General features: G+C 36.4%; 3 protein-coding genes and 1 long non-coding RNA gene across 4 annotated transcripts; 3 read left to right on the top strand and 1 right to left on the bottom strand.

Moving 5' to 3' along the window:
• The first annotated feature begins 2,641 nt into the window (after positions 1 to 2,641).
• Positions 2,642 to 5,471, top strand: LOC113275564. The gene is made up of 4 exons (XR_003323668.1): positions 2,642 to 2,819; positions 3,022 to 3,253; positions 4,858 to 4,920; positions 5,100 to 5,471. It is a non-coding gene; the product is annotated as an uncharacterized LOC113275564 (long non-coding RNA).
• A 2,027-nt stretch (positions 5,472 to 7,498) lies between these two features.
• LOC113275563 lies at positions 7,499 to 8,532 on the bottom strand. Its single transcript, XM_026525099.1, has 2 exons — positions 8,113 to 8,532; positions 7,499 to 7,998 (listed from the first exon to the last, which is right to left on the bottom strand). Exons 1-2 carry the CDS (start codon positions 8,248 to 8,250, stop codon positions 7,804 to 7,806), a joined length of 333 nt encoding a protein of 110 aa, XP_026380884.1. The 5' UTR covers positions 8,251 to 8,532; the 3' UTR covers positions 7,499 to 7,803.
• A 934-nt stretch (positions 8,533 to 9,466) lies between these two features.
• On the top strand, positions 9,467 to 10,961 carry LOC113275562 (40S ribosomal protein S19-3-like). The gene is made up of 4 exons (XM_026525098.1): positions 9,467 to 9,650; positions 10,093 to 10,183; positions 10,272 to 10,455; positions 10,631 to 10,961. The coding sequence occupies exons 1-4, from the start codon at positions 9,567 to 9,569 to the stop codon at positions 10,707 to 10,709; spliced, it is 438 nt and encodes a 145-aa protein (XP_026380883.1). The 5' UTR covers positions 9,467 to 9,566; the 3' UTR covers positions 10,710 to 10,961.
• A 703-nt stretch (positions 10,962 to 11,664) lies between these two features.
• LOC113275561 (ERAD-associated E3 ubiquitin-protein ligase component HRD3A-like) lies at positions 11,665 to 16,951 on the top strand. Its single transcript, XM_026525097.1, has 6 exons — positions 11,665 to 12,348; positions 12,437 to 12,925; positions 13,686 to 13,901; positions 15,316 to 15,639; positions 15,778 to 16,020; positions 16,383 to 16,951. The coding sequence occupies exons 1-6, from the start codon at positions 11,764 to 11,766 to the stop codon at positions 16,605 to 16,607; spliced, it is 2,082 nt and encodes a 693-aa protein (XP_026380882.1). The 5' UTR covers positions 11,665 to 11,763; the 3' UTR covers positions 16,608 to 16,951.
• Positions 16,952 to 18,754: the final 1,803 nt, after the last annotated feature.

Here is an 18,754-nt window from a genome sequence, read left to right as displayed (position 1 = left end):
GAACCTGACATACACAGACGTCCTGTAAAATTAGTCATAAGGTTTGGCTAATAAATCAATTATCGAATCAGCCGAACATGGAAAAAATATAGCTTTTACCTTATTGCATGGTTTTGTTGATTCAAAAATCGAGTTATTAGCCGAACCAAACTTTGTTTATCAAAGAAAATACTTGTTCGGCTCTATCTTCATAATATCTAATTAGCCAAACTTGCAGTTCACTACACCATTTTTCCGGAATAGCAACAGCTGCGTGCAGTTGAAAAAGGGACTTGCAACAGCAACAAGCCGTTGCAAAAAAAAATTCGCAACGGTTTTCGGTTCATCCAAGTGTTTTTTTTCCTGGTTTTGCAACGGTTTTGGCTGTTGCGAAAAGGTTTAGCAACTGCTGGCTGCTGTTGCTACATTATTGTCGCAACAGCTTGAAGCAGTTGCGAAATTTAGAACCAAAAAAACTTAGAACAACTAAACTTAGCCGGACCGGAATTTATTATTCTGGTTCTAAATTTAGCAACTGTTTATGGCCGTTGCTAAATTTTTGCAACATGAAAAAAAGAGTCAAGTCAACTTATCGTTGACCTAGTCAAGAGTTCCATGTAACATTTTCAGGCCAAATCCAGGACAAAACGTATAAACATAAGTAGCTAAGAGAGTCGTTCATTGAAATAAAACAACCTAAATGTCTGAAATTCAAATCACACGGCTTCGAATAAGTTCAGTGGAGGTTAGTACGAAAAAACACTAAAATTATTGACTCAGCAACACAACGCAGGTATTTGAACATTCTTCCCCGAGTAGTTGTACCAAAAAAAATTATTATTAACTTCTACCTGGTAGACCTAGGAAATATATGTCAAAGGATATAACTTACTAAAGCAAGCTCTAATTGCCTCACCGGTTACCAGCACAAGGATGAGTTAGTGGACGTTCAACTGCCTCTTTAATTTCTTGAATTTGAGCATCTAGTCTACCAATGTCTGCATATGATTCTAGCGGTGCCTTCTACACCTTCATAACAGACACCATGGGATCACATCATCTTGAAGAGGAGAGGTCCTTGTTATAAAAAACACATAAAATTAAATTGACTAATATTTCAGAACGTAGGTGAGATTCAAATAAACACAGATCAATTCAAAAATCAAGAAACGATTAAATTGAGTAATATTCATGGGTTTTCAATGAATGGCTAAACCTCACAGATCTATTTTTATACATGAGATTCAAATTTTTAAACCACTAAATCAATTTTAAGCACCATCGTATAGTAATATAAAGCAAATCTGATATACTAATCCCACGCGGTGAACAGAGTTAAGAACCATAAGAAGTTACACACCACTACAATTGCGACTTAAAATAGTTCATTTTATGTATTTGTGCATTAGTCAAGGTTGGATTACTTACTTCGATGAGAAGGATGAGGAGAACGATATATCGCTTGCAGCCTTGAACATGCCAAGAGTTGGAGTGTTGCATACGAAGCACCTATTGTTTCTCGAACGATGCTGCTGACGAAAGAAAATCAAGTAAGACTCATAAGCTTTCGATAAAGAATGAACAGACATAGAAATACATGAAGCAAAACTAAACAAATACTTGCAAACACCGAAAACTCTCAATTTACACCTCCAATTCCTAATTCCTCAAAGCTACATCAGAAAAGATTGAAAAATTGCAATTGATCAATAACACAACAATCTATTCACTTCCCAGAGTTAGTCATGGAGAAAAGCTCAATTTTTTTCGCAATATTGCTAACTTACCAGCAAAGATTTCATAAAGTCTTGACAGAGTTTTAAGCTCTCCAAGTACCTAGAGAAGCAGCATTGGAGCTTATCTCCACCTAAACAATAATGAACTTGAGTTATGTAAACTTCATTGAATTGCTATGTAGGGGTTAAAGTAGAGATAATATGTGTCATTAGTCCAATTCTGATCGACTAAGGATCAGTAAATAAAGACTTACCCCAATGCGCTTTTTCTGCACGACAACATAATAAACCTGATGCATTGCCTGAAAAACTAAATTAGCCAGCATTAAGCATACCATTTAATCTTGCAAGACAAGAGGGGAAAAGGTATGAAGTTACTAGAAGGAAGTACGAGAAGGGATCTTACCGCACAAGAATGCTTTCGCGGAGGATGAATTTCGATTGAGAGTACCATCCCCAAACACTAGTCACCAAGCACAAATCATCTCCTAAGCTATCCTTGCAGCATTCTTCATCTTGTTCTCCATAATCCCTGGCTTTAAGTTCATAATTCCCAACCTAGACTACACAAAAACAAACCAAAATCATTTATAAGAATACCAACCAAGTATGGCTACCAAAGTTTATTTAAACAAGTTCCGCACATTGTAATCTCAGAATTTTCATATTAATGTCTTGTGTCATGAGTAAGTTGACAAACATAATTAGTTTTCTGAAACTCTTAAGCATCTACACAATAGAGAAAATTTAAGATCTATATTATAAGGGACAATGGTGTTTTCCTATATGGACGGTCATCAACATTTCGAATATATAAAGGACGTACACGATTGTGCTGCCAATGTGTGTTTATACTCTCTTCTTAGGTTTTACACGTTCAACGGAGATCTACAGTTTGGGTATATAAAGGACGGTCGTGATTGAGGGTATTCTCTTATTCGCACCAGCACAAGAAACGAACCAAATCAATGTCACAGCCGTTTCTTATTCTTGGAAATCAATGGAATTGACCACCTCACAGACCGTTTCTTCTTTTTGACGATCAATAGAATTGAATCTCAGTTATAAAGGATACACAGAAATGAAAGAATTCTTCAATTTCATGTATGACTTCCTCTCTCATCTGGGTTATCTCAGATTAGGTTTCTTATTTCTTTCGATAATTTTTATTTTTCTCATTTCGTTATTGTTTAGTTGAACTTTTTGATTCTCCTTTAGATGAGCATAAGAAGTCGAATAGGGTTTATGCTTCTTTGATGCCAATGAGTTATAGCTAATTGGTTTGTTGCTTTTCTCAAATTTGCAGCGATTATTTGTTGGCGAGTCCTGTAAAAGCATCAAAATCACTCTCTACAGCTAAAAATTAAGAGTTTCGAAGTAGATAGTAGAGATTAAGGTGCAACTTCCGTCTAAGTTGATTTTAAGCCAAGTGTTTTCCTGTAAATCGAAAATCCGTCTAAGTTTATCTGGTCTTCGTCCCCAAAATGGGGTTGCAGTTCAAAGTTAAAAATCAAACCTTCCTTCGAAATTTCAAATCGGTAACTTTTTATCATTTATGCTGGGTACAACATTAAATCTCTTGATGCGTGTTTGATGTTTTCGTTGTTGTTTGGTTCTGGCCTTCTAATGAATAATTTTTGTTACGGCAAAGCTTTGCAATGTTGCAGTTGAACTTCACATGCTTGACAAAATACCCGACAGAAAATAATTTCATTTTAGTTCTATGGGTGTGTCTCACTAAAAAAGGACTCACAGTGAGGAGACTCCCTTCATAGTATCACTACTAAAATAAATACTATGACTGCTTATAAGAAAATTCGAGATGTAGCTATTGATACATTTACTTTAATAGTTTCAGCACGAATGTCATCTAAAGTTTATCTTCCAAATTATGTATGTCAAAAGTAGTGTTTGTATGCTGCAGTTTGTTACTTCCCTACACGTTTTTGTTCAAACAAAGAAGCATAATGTTTGGTGTATGGGAGGCCTTTCTGCATATTTTGAATTGTTTATACATTTGAAGGATTTGAGTCGTTTTTTGAATCAAAATTTATCTTTTGCGGCATTTGAAAAATTGTGTGCCTATTGCTTTATGTCGTACAAAGTTAAACACAGTTGTGTTCATATTTTGTGGCAGCCCATGTTGAAAGTCAGGTAACCTTTTCGTGTATTAGTCCATATGTGATAATTTTGGTTTTTGAATTTGGTATTTCTATCAGTCAAGAGATACTGCTTTTTGTCATTGATATAGTTGTGTTTTTGTTTAACACGTATCTTACAGCAGATCGAGGATGATATACATATTCAAGTACTGGACGTAAGGGTTTCCACCACTGATTGTACATTTCTAAGTTCTAACCCACTATATACGGCCACCGTATAAGCCCTACGAAATTTTAAAATCGACCTTCCAACCATGAAAGTAAAAATTAGTCTGCTTGATGCGAAAGAATTACTTCTTTTTGTGTCAACTGTTAAGTAAATAGCATGCTTGAATGTCTATAGGTTAAACTCATTTGTGTAATTGTTTACATGTTTGATTGCTATTTTTGTTTTAATTGAAATAAAGTTTCTTTTTGCCAAGATGATTCCTGTAATTGTGAAAGATGCATGGGTGGACTTCCTAAATGTATGGCTGATTAAAAACAATTCAATTATTAGAATACTATCGCCCACCTATTTGGTTTGATGTCATATACACTTTTCTTTTTAACTTGGGATACTTTCTGTTGGGTGAGTCTTTTCGCCACTACATCAAGCTTATGTTATGGAACACTCTGACAAAGTGGCCTCGGCCTATATATGCACGATGTCGATTAGTTTGTGTCATTGTAATTGTAAAGATTCATGATATAACCATATGTCTTCTATATCAACTGATATCATTTGTTCCTATGCAAGTCTTTCATTGGGTGAGTTATATACAATTGTACATGGTTATATTAGCGACATAGGTATTCGCTTTACATATTGTTCTAATTTACAGTTATTAATAAGACCGAGTGTAAGTATCATTGTATATAGAAGATTATATGAAATTTAAAGTATGGAAATTGTAGTGTACGCGACGTCTATGCATAAAATTATAGCTTCCTGTTTTTAACCTTTTCAACTAAGGATCGGAAATGTGTTTTATGTACAGGTTGATAAGATGAAGGAATTAACCAACCACATCGAGTTTCCTCTGGAGGAGGCCTTGGAGCAGGTAATCATCGTAAACCACGTCCGTTATGCATTGGATCACCATATATACATATATATACCCGCAAACTACTTGAGATGATTCTTATAGAGCTGAGTTGGGTATATGGAAGAAGTGGTGGTCTCTTGACTATTTCGGATAGCCATTTATTGTCATTGTTAATATATTATCTTCTGAACTAGATGATGGTGTGGTGGCCAGAGGAACTGAAGCAATGAGATTATTTAGTGGCGGTAGGGGTATAACCTGCAATATTTAACATATGTAACTTAAGGGGAAGATATCAGGCATCTTAACACATTATTTCTGTTAAGAACCGGCAATCTGCAGCAACTTATAGTGAAATCGCATGCACTACCGGCATAAAATCCCTCCTTCCACAGGCAACTTATGAAAAAGTTTGTCATCATCACTTGCATATGTAACCTTAATTATAATTTTTTTTAGGCAGACATGTGAAGCCATGGATTCATATTTTCCAGATCGGATTTTGAAAATTTAACATTACTGTGAAAAGCCCATCACCAAATGAAAAATTATTATTCCGTTTACAATCAAGATGTAGATAAAATTACAACGTTCGGGCATAGTGTTTCGTGGCTACTGCCACTCGAATGCCACTGTATGTTTAGGCCCTATATTTGGAGGGATAATTTCATGAAGGACTATAATCTCTGCTTCTATCTAATAACGTCGTAGAAGTATTTTGCTGCTAACAACAGGATTCCTTTAACTAAACGCAAAAAATTCCGGGTACAAAGAAATTAATCCAGATCATTTTGGCTAAACCCAAAAATTGCATGTATAGAGAAATTAATCCACTAAACCCAAAATTACAAGTACGAACAAACTAATCCGGTGGATTGGCATAAGTCCGGTGGCCAAGTTTATAGTGTCCTGAATTAGTGAAGTTACTGATCCAATGAGCAACAAATTAAGGCCAGTCTTGAGATTGTCCATTTGAAACACTTCCAAAAGAAGAGACTTTGCAAACCAATGATCCTATTTTGGGTTCCTCCTCGCTCACACTTACTAAGACATACATGAAATACGTTAACATGTTGACATTTGGCGAATATATACAAGAAAAAGCTAAAACCCTTGCCCTTGATAGTGTATGCATGGTGATGTCACGTTATAGAAGATAACTAAGAAAAATAAAAAAAAGTTCCAAATGGCATATAAATAACGCTATGGTCCGTATAGTATGATAAGTTTAAGGACAAATACACATAATTACTGGAAAATCAAGCAAAGGAAGGAGAGAAAATTTATATTGTTGTAACATTTGAAGATTAGTTAATTAGCAGATTTTTTCGCCAAAAATTGTTTTCTCTATATACATGACAGACCACCACAAAGAACTATATAAAGATAAGATGTCACTCACTAAACCCTCTTGGGAGACATGGGATCTTCAAATTAAAATTACATAACAGTCATCATTGATCCACTAAGAAATTTATCTACTAATAAGTTGCGGGTTAATGTTATTCGAAGAACACAAAAAGTAACAATTTTAGAACTGCATCACGATGCAAAACAATAGACGTAAATTAGAGGTTAGGTCAATAAGTAAACTTAGGTCGTGTACAATGAGGAGAATGATAAATCTCTGTTTCCAACAACAAATCCAATCCCGTGCGTTACGGCACGGGTCATATCCTAGTCTTTGTAAACATATGACAACTTGATTAGAACATATTAGTTTATGTCTATCGACTTTATTGTCACCTAGCAGTAGTGATCATTACCTCGCAAAAAAATATACTGAAGGTTAGTATTCAACCATGTAAACATGAAAGCATAAGCATAAAGAAAAGTACGTACCTGCAAACGTAATGACAGTAAGTCAATAAAAACATAAGCTACGGAATTTAACAAGTGGAAAGTCACAATTCTAATAGTACGGTCTCTAATACTCTAACAAATGAAGGTTGCAAAGCTAAGGAGAAATGAGTAAAAAAGCATACTACAAATTTTAAAAAATATATCTAAGACTAAATGAAGGACTACAAAACAGTCTATAAGGAGCACCTCATCGCCTGGCGAACAAACTAAAACCAAAGCTTGCAAAATACACTACTTGGCACCATTACTAACAACAACCTGATCAGGAATATATGTGAGGCCATTCTCCGCTAATAGCTTTTATCCCAGCCTAAATATTCAAAGCCATGTCAAATTGTATATCTGTCTAAAGATTGCACTAAAAAATGCCAAGAAAATAATTCATACTAAAATTGCACAAGCAAACAAGAATGAATAAACAACGTAGGTAATAACAGCTGGGGTATCAAAATCAGATTCACCAGCAGCTGATTTTATAACAGGAACACCAGCTTGATCAGTTATAGTCACAGTTTTTGAAGGCATCACAGAACTGACCCTCGGGCTAAGTGAGATATCAACCTGCTTTTTGCTCTTACTTCAGTAGCGTTTGTTCTAAGTGACTGACCCTTTCTCCCTTTTTCCAAAAATCTTCATTAGAACACAACCCATTCAAATCGGTCTAAAAATTCAAAATTGGGGTTTCCAAGAAAGAGATAAAACAAACTTACTTGGGAGAGGAATTAAGAAGTTGAGAAACAAACACTGGATTTATTGATTACGGATTCTAAGGTATGAAATATGTAGCTTAACAGTAACAGAGTCATTCAATGTATCTTAAAAAATCATCAAACAATTATTTTTTAGCAAAGATAGGTGCTTCCTTAGCAGGTAGACTAGGTTGGCGAAAAAAATGGAGGTATATGAAACTCAATCGCTAAGCACCCTCATCAAGTGAAGCTGATGATGGCGTCATAGCTTCCATTTGATACCAGACATCATACTTCTACTGTTCTACATACAGTACAAGTCATTTCATCAAACACCATATGTTCATTACAAAAATAGAGAGAGGGAGTTAGCTATCCATAGAGTAAACCGATCTCCGTAAAGGCTGAAGATGAAACAACCCCATATGTTCCTGAGAGCAGCCGAGCATAGTATTCTGCAGAAAATCACCATCCCTTCTGCTAACAACACCTCAATGACCTTCTCCACCAAGACCCCATCCCCGATCTCCTCCACCACCACCTGCCAGACAGTCCAAGAGCAATAAAAATCCTAAAATTCAAAAAATAATTGATAAATCAAAGGAAGATTTCATCGGAGGAATCAATAAACAGATCAATCAAGAATATTACTAACCTCGACTCTTGAATTCCCACATCCACCTCCTCCACCACCACCGCTTTCTTCTCTCCTACAACCAACCAACGCCAAACCACCAATAAAACTACCATAAGAATAAGAGAAGGAAGAATATACTGATGTCAGTTGTGTCATACTGCATCGATCTAAGAACCCAAATCTCGAATTAGGTCAAAAAGCAAGCTTTTTGCAAACCTAACTTTGAAATTGCAGCTGGTTTTCAGCGAATGATGGAAGAGAAAATGGTATGTGTTGATATTGTTCTCTCAATCTTAGCTCATGGTGGTGGTATTTTGGTTATAGAAGAAGTGAGACGGAATTTCTTTGTGAAGCAGAGAGTAAAATGGTGAGGGAGAAGCAGAAAGATAGAAAAGTAATAAAGGCGGAGAGAATAATATGTTCTCTCTCGTTCGGGAATAAATGATAGGTTTGGGGGATACATTAGATCTCTAACCATCTATATTTTTCAGAGAAAATCCAAACCATCAAAAATAGTGTTTCCATCCACTCAAACTCGTCACACACGTGCAATCCTGGTGTTACTTTGCACACAAGCAGGCAGCACAAGTGATACGGTCAGTCGTTGCGAATTGCAACACGGCTCAAAAATTCGCAACTTCGTAAGAGCTGTTGCAAAATTTAGTTGTTAATCGGGAAAAATGGTGTAGTGGTTCGCTGAATATATCAAACTAAGTTCGGCTGATAATTAAGATAAACATAGCATCCGAACTATTCTTAAGAACCTTCAGGGTGACGAACAAAGTGAAGTTCGGCTGATAATTAGTCTAAATTATAAGCCGAATTTCACTCTGTAATCGGCAAAAACTAAGTTTTTTTTTTAATGATTAAACCTATTATATCAGTCAAAAATAACTAAATAAGAAGCTGGTTTGTAAAAAAGTATCTTCTCACTCGGTTGAATTTTATAGCTATGTTTAATCGACGATCAAATTTTCATGAATTAATGTTTAATTTTGGCAATGGAAAAAGATGTCGACTTTGATTTTTTATTTTAAATCTGAAAAAGAATAGAAGATGTAGAAATTTAAAACTGACTTTTATTTTTTATTTTAGTTTAGATTAAAGGGTATTTAAGTAATTTAATCTAATTAAAGATTAACCTAATAATTTCATCACGGCTAGGACACCCCTTATAAGCATACCGTTGATTGATACCATCTAGTATGCTCCCAAGACATTTGAGTATGGATTTCTATTTCTTGCAGCCATAATTGCCTAATTGGACCAAGCCATACTTTTCTTCCGACCTAGAAAAACCTGTTATAGAAGCCCAAGCCTATAACTTCTAACATTTTCACGCGATGGGTATTTACGTATATATTACAAGTTGTTTCAGTAGAAGAAAAACCCTAGAAGAAAAGGAAACGTGATATCGCTTTAAACACTTCCAAGCAGGTCTTCTCTCTGTAAACCCTAAAGAAGTACCAACCATGGAGGCTGCTAGAACTGTCAAGGATGTTTCCCCACATGACTTCGTCAAGCATTATTCAGCTCATCTTAAGCGATCTGGAAAGGTATATTTCCATCTCTTCACATCGTATTTTAGTTATTTTGGTGTTTTTCCAGTTTGATTGATTCATATTTGTTAACTCTGTGTATGTTTCCCGTTCAATAGCTTTAGAGATTCATCAATTTTGCCCTATTTTAGAAAAAGTGTTGTTTTAATCACTGATTTATATGTATGAAATGTTAAAACTGTTTGTAGAAGGTATGTTTCATTTGCTTGATCTGAGGGGGCAATTAGGGTTTCAAAACTTAAACTGATTGGATACAAATTGATTCTGTAATAAGGGGTTTTTATCATAACGTAAGATGATAATCTATGTTTAGCAAAATATTTATGGCAGATAGGTGCGATTAGTGATAACTTGAACAAAATGTTTGTTTATAATTTTTTTTGTTTCATGTTATATCTTTTGTGTTGATTTTCACATACATGTCTTTCCATTTGAGTAGATGGAGCTTCCCCACTGGACTGACATTGTCAAGACTGCAAAATTCAAGGAGCTTGCTCCATATGATGCAGACTGGTACTACATCAGAGCTGGTAAGCAGTATTATAATGTCTTGGAAACAGCATGACTTTTGTTCTTTGTATTCAAAGCTTGGGTTGTAATTAGTTTTTCCTGTTGTAGCTTCTATGGCCAGGAAGATCTACTTGAGGCAAGGACTTGGAGTTGGTGGTTTCAAGAAAATCTATGGTGGGCGCAAGAGGAATGGAAATCGTCCACCCCATTTCTGCAAGAGCAGTGGTTCAATTGCTCGTCATATTCTTCAACAACTACAGGCCATGAACATCGTTGATGTTGACCCAAAAGGGTGAGTTTGTAGTTATCTGTTCTCACATATTTTATGGTTCTTATTCATGAATGAACTGTATTTGCACATCTATACTGGAAGGTACCTGTATAAATAACAACTAATAAGCGTTATGAACATGTCAACTTTCAATGTGTTGGTGGTTATATAATTTTGAAATTTAATTTTGCTGCAGAGGGAGGATTATCACATCCAGTGGCCGAAGGGATCTTGATCAAGTTGCTGGACGCATTGTAGTTGCTGCCCAAGTTTAATTTGATAACGATAAATTACAGTCATGTTCTGAAGAATTTTGAAGTTCTCATTTTAGTATTTTATTTTTGTTGGAACGACGGATAGATGTTTAGAGTATGTTAGCGTTCTTTTTCCTATACTGAGATATTTGTTGTGTTTGTTATTTAGAGATTCTGTGATTTTTGCAGTACCTGAAAGTCTGAAACCAAACTTGTTTCTTCTATTAGAGTTTCAGTAACCCTCCCAAGAAGGGGAAGATTTTTCTTTCACAATCCAGGTCTCTAATGGGTTAAGAAAATTTAATGCTGTTTAAGAAATGTCCTATCAACAGGGAACCAAATTCTTTTGTGTACGTTGTGCCATCAGATCTCTAAACTCAGAGGAGAAAACACCATCTTGGTTAGGCAGTCCTACGTGCCACTTGAAAGAGATGGAAAAGCCTTTAAACATGTCTTTCTGCTACGTATGAACTCGCAAGTAATCTGTCACATGAAGAGTTACTCAACTTCTTACTCTACTCATCTATGCATGACCAAGTGATTAAGTTTGCATTCCGAGTTAACACTAGCCACGTTAATATTTCGACGCAGTTCAAAACATGTTGCACTATCATCATCTATCTCACCTCCGGCTCTGCAACCTCTGTTTCACTTCTTAATTTTTGTTTCCTCACAGATTCTTCATCCGACTTTCCTTCACAGAGAATCCATGAATCTCATAAACAACCCGACCTTGCAACTTTACAGCAGCCCCAACATCGATTTCAATAACGTAGCATCCAAAAGCTTAGATTCTCCTAGTCTCTCATCCCACCAGTCCATCCCACCATCTTCATTTTAGCATATTGGCTTCAACATTGAGTCGATGGGTCCCGATTCAGCGCACAAATCCGGTTCAACAGTCTGACCTGACAGAAACTGACAGATGTCAATAGTTCTCATCACTTATAGACGTGGCAATATTAGATGTTCCCGGACGGGTCACCATCAACAAAACGCACTCATCGTCTTCCTCCTCTTTTCAACTCTCCAATAAAACTCCCACCTCTCTCTAAACTACCCAAAATTTACAGAGATGAATCGAAAAACTCATAATTCTGCATACAAATTCTCCATAATAATCTTCACAATCACACTTCTCTTCATCACAGCAAATGCTGCATCTCCTCCATTCCTTCTAGTAATCAGTAAAGACGATCTTGTCGATGCTGGTGATAAATCATCATCACCGCCATCATTTATCGACGGTGGTGATAAATCTTCGTCATCGTCAACAGCTGAATGGGATGAATTTGATGATTCAGATAATAAATCAGAAGATGAACTTGATCCAGGTTCATGGCGTCAGATCTTTGAACCTGATTCTATTTCAATACCATCTAAATCAGAGAATGATGTTCTTTATTACTCTGGTCTTAAGAAAATGGTTAAAGCTGTTAGTAATGGTGATTATAGATTAATGGAAGAAGCTACAGCAGAGATTGAAGCTAGTGCTGTTAACGGGTATCCTCATGCTCAATCTACTGTAGGGTTTCTGTATGGTACTGGTCAATTGAGAGAGAAAAATGGTGCTAAAGCTTTTTTATATCATCAATTTGCTTCTCAAGCTGGGAATATGCAGTCTAAAATGGCTCTTGCTTATACTTACTATCGCCAACAGGTAATTTCAAACCTAACTTTGGGTTTATTCGACAAATTTTGGCGTATTTCTTTTTTGTTCAAATTTGGTTTGGGTTGATTGATTACAGATGCACAAAGAAGCAGTGAAGCTATATGCAGAGCTAGCAGAAGCAGCGGTATCGAGTTTTTTGATTTCAAAGGATCCAGTGATTGAACCAGTGAGAATTCATACTGGAGCTGAGGAGAATAAAGAGGCATTGAGGAAATCAAGAGGAGAAGATGATGAAGATTTTCAGATTAGTGAATACCAGGCACAAAAAGGGAGTGCAGGAGCAATGTATAAGATTGGGATTTATTATTATTTCGGATTAAGAGGTGTAAGGCGTGATCATGTCAAGGCTTTAAGTTGGTTTTTGAAGGCTGTTGAAAAGGGAGAGCCAAGATCAATGGAATTACTTGGGGAGATATATGCAAGAGGTGCTGGTGTTGAGAGAAATTATACAAAGGCACTTGAATGGCTTACTCTTGCATCTAAACAACAACATTTTTCGGCTTATAATGGAATGGGTTATCTGTATGTGAAAGGCTTTGGAGTAGAGGAAAAGAACTACACCAAAGTAAGTCGCTCTAGGTTCTCTTCCTGTATTTCTTTAATTTGCGTATCTGCTTCATTTTTTCTTTGGTATTTGGTTCCTTGGTCAATCCTTTATGCACACGATAAAACGAATATTTACTGCGTCCAGTTCGTCCATTAATTCCTTATACTGTTTATCGACATGCTTGAATAAGAATTTAGACATGGTAAAAGTAATATTCTGCTCTTTACATTTGGATTAGTATCATATATTTTATAATAGTCTAGAAAAAGATTAGTTTTTCCTTTCTAATGAACCAATCTCGTGCTCGATGAAGTTTCGCTCCTAAGAGGATATACTTCCAATAGGCACACTTGGATCAACACAATGATAACTGTTGGCAAAAAATGTGGGGTAATACAAAATAGATTATTTCTTCAGCTGTCAATCATAGAATGAATGAAAACATTGTAGCTCACCAAGTCTGCACATCCTAGGCTTTTCTGGCAGTCAAGTACTTACCTGTTGTACTCAACCAGTTTGGAATTTATACCCATTGCTTTAAGGCAGCCTAACGGAATGGCTAAGTAGTAAAGTTGGAAAAATATGTCCTTAGCGGCTAAATATATCTTTATCCATGTCGCCTTCATGATTAAAGGATTACGTTTGCTTGTCTAGCTGTTATGCTACTTCTAATTTATTCTTGTTTTCTCAGAGAATGCGTATATAGTGTTTCATTTTTGTAAATATCCATCGCTGCGTTTTCTGGATATCTAATTGGACCTAAACCATTTCATTACAGGCAAAAAAGTATTTTGAAAAAGCTGCTGACAATGATGAGGCTGGTGGTCATTATAACCTTGGGGTGCTGTATCTTAAAGGGATAGGTGTAGAAGAAAATATAAACCTAGCATTGAAGTATTTCATTACAGCAGCCAATGCGGGTCAGCCGAAGGCATATTACCAATTGGCAAGAATGTTCCAGTATGGGAAAGGGCTTAAGCAGAATCTCCCAATGGTGAGTTACCTGTTTTTTTTTCTTTTCTTCTATGCTCTTAAAGCAACCTATTCAATCTGATTACTACTTGCCACTAAAAGGCCAATATGATATATATGCATGTTTCTCATTTTAAAAACATCTGACAAGTGTATTCTTCAAGAAAAGTCCTGAAGCATAAGTTGTTGATAATTTCAAGCAGACATTCCACCAAATTATTGAGATGCTTCAAAGGACTCGGAGAAGAATGTGGGGAATTTATGGTGAAACATATTAAGTCTCCTTGGACCATGACATTTTGCATTCTATAAGAGTTGGCTACTTGATAGGTTATGTTAGTCCGAGTATTTAGATGCCTCTTAATAGGGTGGTGAAGTAGTTTGGTTTTGATACCCATGAGCTGGGATCAAACTCAGCTATTACTAATTTTGACAAAAAAGAGTCGAGTAGGATGACATAATATGGAGTTTTAAATGTCAGTTTTATAGACTATTTGTGCACTAGATAACCCGTTAACTCGTTGCATCGACCATCGAGCACTCTGATGCTAGAAGTGATTTTTGACATAATGCAAGGTTATGTTTCGGAGGCTGTCTGATGGTTCTGTAGGGAACAAGTAGCAATAGCTGCCTAGAAGCTGGAATTTACGAATTCGTTGATGTTTAGTTTTCTCTGGTTGTCAGTGCCACCAAATTCCATCTAATGATTGTGTGGGTGAAAGATAAATCATGACATTTTGGTGAAACATATTAAGTCTCGTTGGAACATGACATTTTACATTTTATAAGAGTTGGCTATTTGATAGGTTATGTTAGTCCAAGCATGTAGGGGAATTAAGGAACTATGAACTGGATACAAAGCTGGTATGTAGATGCCTCTTAATAGGGTGGTGAAGTAGATAACCGATCAAACTCAGCTGTAACTAATTTTGACAAAAAAGAGACAAAATATGGAGTCTTAAGTGTCAGTTTTATAGACTATTTATGCACTAGATAACTCGTTGCATCGACCATCGAGCACTCTGATGCTAGAAGTGATTTCTGACATAATTGAAGGATATGTTTCAGAGGCTGTCTGATGGTTCTGTAGAGAACAAGTAGCAATAGCTGCCGATAGAAACTGGGATTTACGAATTCGTAGATGTTTAGTATTCTCTGGTTGTTAGTGCCACCAAATTCCGTCTAATGGTTGTCCGGGTGAAAGACTAATGATAAATCATAAGAGATGTGGCGTTATAGCTAAGTTATTTTTCATTTTCTGTTGCATGAAAAGCTTAGGAATATAAATCATATTTTACATCACTAGCAGTTAGTATTTTCACAGTTTTGGTCAAAATTAGATATCTTGGAACTCATCTCTTTTTCCTTCTACCTCATTCATTCATTGTTATCTTTTTTCTTACACCTTTCTGAACTGAGTGCTCCTTTGTTCACAGGCTACCACGTTATACAAATTAGTTGCTGAGAGGGGACCTTGGAGTTCCTTGTCAAGATGGGCATTAGAGTCATACATGAAAGGTGATATAGGGAAGGCATTCTTATTGTACTCAAGATTGGCAGAGCTAGGATATGAGATTGCACAAAGTAATGCTGCATGGATTCTTGACAAATTTGGCGAGCGGAGTATGTGTATGGGAGAATCTGGATTTTGTACAGATTCTGAAAGGCACCAACGTGCACATTCTTTGTGGTGGCAAGCTTCTGAGCAGGGTAATGAACATGCAGCCCTACTTATTGGTGATGCATATTACTACGGAAGGGTATGTTTTAGTAGCTGGGGTGTTAGAATTCTATTCCATTAAGTGATTTCTGTGTTGGTACTGTGCTTGTTTACTACAGCTAATTTCTTATCATCATCAATCGGCTTATTTTACTCGATAAACAATTTGTATTTGTAGGGCACTGAGAGAGACTATGACCGTGCTGCCGAGGCTTACTTGCATGCCAAGTCACAATCGAATGCCCAAGCTATATTCAACCTCGGGTACATGCATGAGCATGGCCAAGGGCGTCCGCTTGATCTTCATCTCGCCAAACGATATTATGACCAGGCCCTAGAAATTGATCCTGCAGCAAAATTACCAGTCACACTGGCCCTTATGAGCTTGTATGTAAGGAAAAACTATGCGAACACTATCCTGGTAAGTTTGGTTATAGATTGTCTTGCTACCTTTTTTCTTAAAAGTAATGCTTAAATTTTTTTTTCGTAGGCAATTTCGTAATCAAGAGATGTAATTTTGCAAATAATTGACCGGATGAAGAAAAGCTACAAATATTACTCTTCTGTGCATAAGTGCATGGAATATAGGAAATATGATTAGTTTGTAAGAACTGTGCAACTGCGAACAAAAACAAAAAAACAAAAAACTGTAGACATTTTTTTATATATTTAGTTCATAAGTAGCTTGTTTATATATTTAGTTCATAAGTAGCTTGTTTACAGGTCTCTATGCTGATTTGTAAGGCCTGTATGTTGCTGATACATTTTGCTGTCTTGTTTCAGGTTGATATGATTGATGCATTGCCTGGTTTGTTTCCGAAAGTGGAGGTTTGGGTTGATAAAGTGATAATGGATGAAGGCAATGCAACAATCCTCACTCTCTTTGTCTGCCTATTAACTGTTCTTTACCTACGTGAGAGACAACGAAGGCACGCTGTTGCTGCAGCTGGAGATTTAGCCATTCCTCAACCGAATAACAATAATGATTTACCAGTTGCACCAATTTAATTCTCATACACATGGTTTTGAAATTCTGTCACGGGTCGTTTCATACAGTACTCTTTATCCGACATATGAAAAGGGAAACTGTTCCCTAGAAAGGGAAGATTGTGTGAAAAATGAGATTAGGAAATCATCTTAGAGGTTAGTTGGCCTGGCAGGTAGGAAAAGAAAAAAAGAATGACCATCTTGAAGGCTAAAATTTGTATTGTGGATAAACAACATTTGTAAGCCAAGATTAGGAGCCTATAGTGTACGTCTTACATGGCGTTTTTCTTTGCAACTCAATTAATTTAATTCATGTTAAGAAGTGTAACATTAAAAATTCAATCCTTTGACTAATTGCAAGCTAATCTGGTAAATATTTTAAGTATAGGGAAAGAAGAAGAGATGATATATTTTTCGGAACCAAATTATCTAAATATGCTCATTGCCCTAACATAAGCCATACATCCACCAGGCCATTAAAACTTCTGGTTAACGATGTGTTGAAAATTTTATGGGGGGAAATTGGGGATATTTTGAAGCAGCAATAAATCCTTGTTTCAACAAAATTGAGGTGACGGGGAGCTAAAATTGCTACCAGGTTTTTTGATATTAAATTAAATACTGTGAACTATGAAGATCGTGTATATTGTAAGTAAATGTTAAAAGACTTAATCATTTCTTTTATACTTTAATTTCGTCTCTAATTCTAGAAAAAGAGAGATGATTATATTTTGTTTACGTTCGGGGATTATGATTTAGTTTAACTTAATAACTTGTTCATCTTGTATACGTATACACTTTTTTGATGAATTCCGTATTTTTAATATATGCTTACAAAGAAATTGATTGATTTTACTTTTTAGGTCGTGATCGGTTTCATAATCAGAGAAGTGTTGTTCCTTTACAGAAAAAAAAAAAAGAGAGAAGATATTCCATAGCGAGCATGTATTCAAGTATGCATACAAACAAGTGAAACAAAGAGGAAGTATATGATGGTATAAGAACTCAGTGATAAGTTGCTACTAGTGATGGAATTGTTGGAACTTGGACCTGGAAAGATGGGTGTAACTTTTGTACGGTCTGTGTCATCAGCTGGTCGACGACGGTTTTCTCTCTCCTTATATCCATTTTGACTTCCCTTCTAACAAAAATCCGTTTTTACAGAAGCTCTCCCCACGAACCCAACCCCACCCCCACCCCCAGGCCCGGATATGAAGCTGGCAACCTCGACTACAGAATCCAGCCCAGGGTAGCAAAAAAGAAAAACTATCTTGAAGGCTATTATTTGTTAAATGGTTATAATTAGGGGTGAGCATAAAAACCGGAACCGCGGATTTGACCCGTATTCGTCCGTAAAATTGCGGATTTCACCCAAACCGCAAGACGTATGGGACGGACACGGATGGGATTCTCAAATCCGCACGTTTTAGCGGTTTGGGTGCGGTTGAATATTGAAAACCAAATCGTCAAAGTTGCGGATTCAACCGCACCGCATTTGGATCACTAAGCCCAGCATTGTTTGAATGTAGCTATTTGGACTTTGGAGGGCTCAAATAGTCACAGTGGACCTATAACGTGTATAGCCTTAACATGGGCTATTCCTTCTGGACCTCGAATAGATCTGTAGACCAAGAAGCTGCTGTTGCATCGGTGATAGCCATGATTATTGATTAGTGACTCAAGCAGTGGACAGTGAGGTATTGGCACTTGGCATTTTGGCAGTGGTTTTTTTTTTTACCCATAATCCGCGGTTAATCCGCAACCGGTCCGTACAATCCTGATCCGCAAAGGTCAAATCCGCGGATAATTGGGCCTGTCACGGTTCAATTTTCCAAATCCGCAACTTTGACGATTTGGTTGCGGGTGACCCCTAATCCGCAACCGTCCGTCCGTTGCACACCCCTAGTTATAATCGTGGGCTAACATTAAATAACTCCACTAAGCCCAAGATAAGGAGCAAATATAGTGCATGTCTTACATAGTATTTTGTGTATTTTCTTTCTTTTTTGATGCAAAAAAGAATTATATTAATCAAGAAATATAGTACAAAATGTTTATGAGCTCATTTTTATCAAATATATTGGATAACACTAGATTTTAGATCCCTATATTGAATGTGGGAGAACTTGTGCCGAAGATGCTTAACTCGAGCAGTATTTTGTGTGTCT

Source organism: Papaver somniferum, chromosome 4 (assembly GCF_003573695.1).
Source record: "Papaver somniferum cultivar HN1 chromosome 4, ASM357369v1, whole genome shotgun sequence".
Classification (NCBI taxonomy): Eukaryota; Viridiplantae; Streptophyta; class Magnoliopsida; order Ranunculales; family Papaveraceae; genus Papaver; species Papaver somniferum.
Note: the sequence above shows the minus strand (reverse complement) of the source record. Positions and strands in the feature narration are given on the sequence as shown.

Excerpts from the sequence above, each read along its gene's own strand:
- LOC113275563 (XM_026525099.1), bottom strand. The coding sequence starts at position 8,250 with ATGACACAACTGACATCAGTATATTCTTCCTTCTCTTATTCTTATGGT. Across the intron at positions 7,999-8,112 it reads GTGGGAATTCAAGAGTCGAG|GTGGTGGTGGAGGAGATCGG; the intron begins GTTAGTAATATT and ends ACTGTCTGGCAG.
- LOC113275562 (XM_026525098.1), top strand. The coding sequence starts at position 9,567 with ATGGAGGCTGCTAGAACTGTCAAGGATGTTTCCCCACATGACTTCGTC. Across the intron at positions 9,651-10,092 it reads ATCTTAAGCGATCTGGAAAG|ATGGAGCTTCCCCACTGGAC; the intron begins GTATATTTCCAT and ends CCATTTGAGTAG. Across the intron at positions 10,456-10,630 it reads GTTGATGTTGACCCAAAAGG|AGGGAGGATTATCACATCCA; the intron begins GTGAGTTTGTAG and ends ATTTTGCTGCAG.
- LOC113275561 (XM_026525097.1), top strand. The coding sequence starts at position 11,764 with ATGAATCGAAAAACTCATAATTCTGCATACAAATTCTCCATAATAATC. Across the intron at positions 12,349-12,436 it reads ATACTTACTATCGCCAACAG|ATGCACAAAGAAGCAGTGAA; the intron begins GTAATTTCAAAC and ends GATTGATTACAG. Across the intron at positions 13,902-15,315 it reads TTAAGCAGAATCTCCCAATG|GCTACCACGTTATACAAATT; the intron begins GTGAGTTACCTG and ends CTTTGTTCACAG.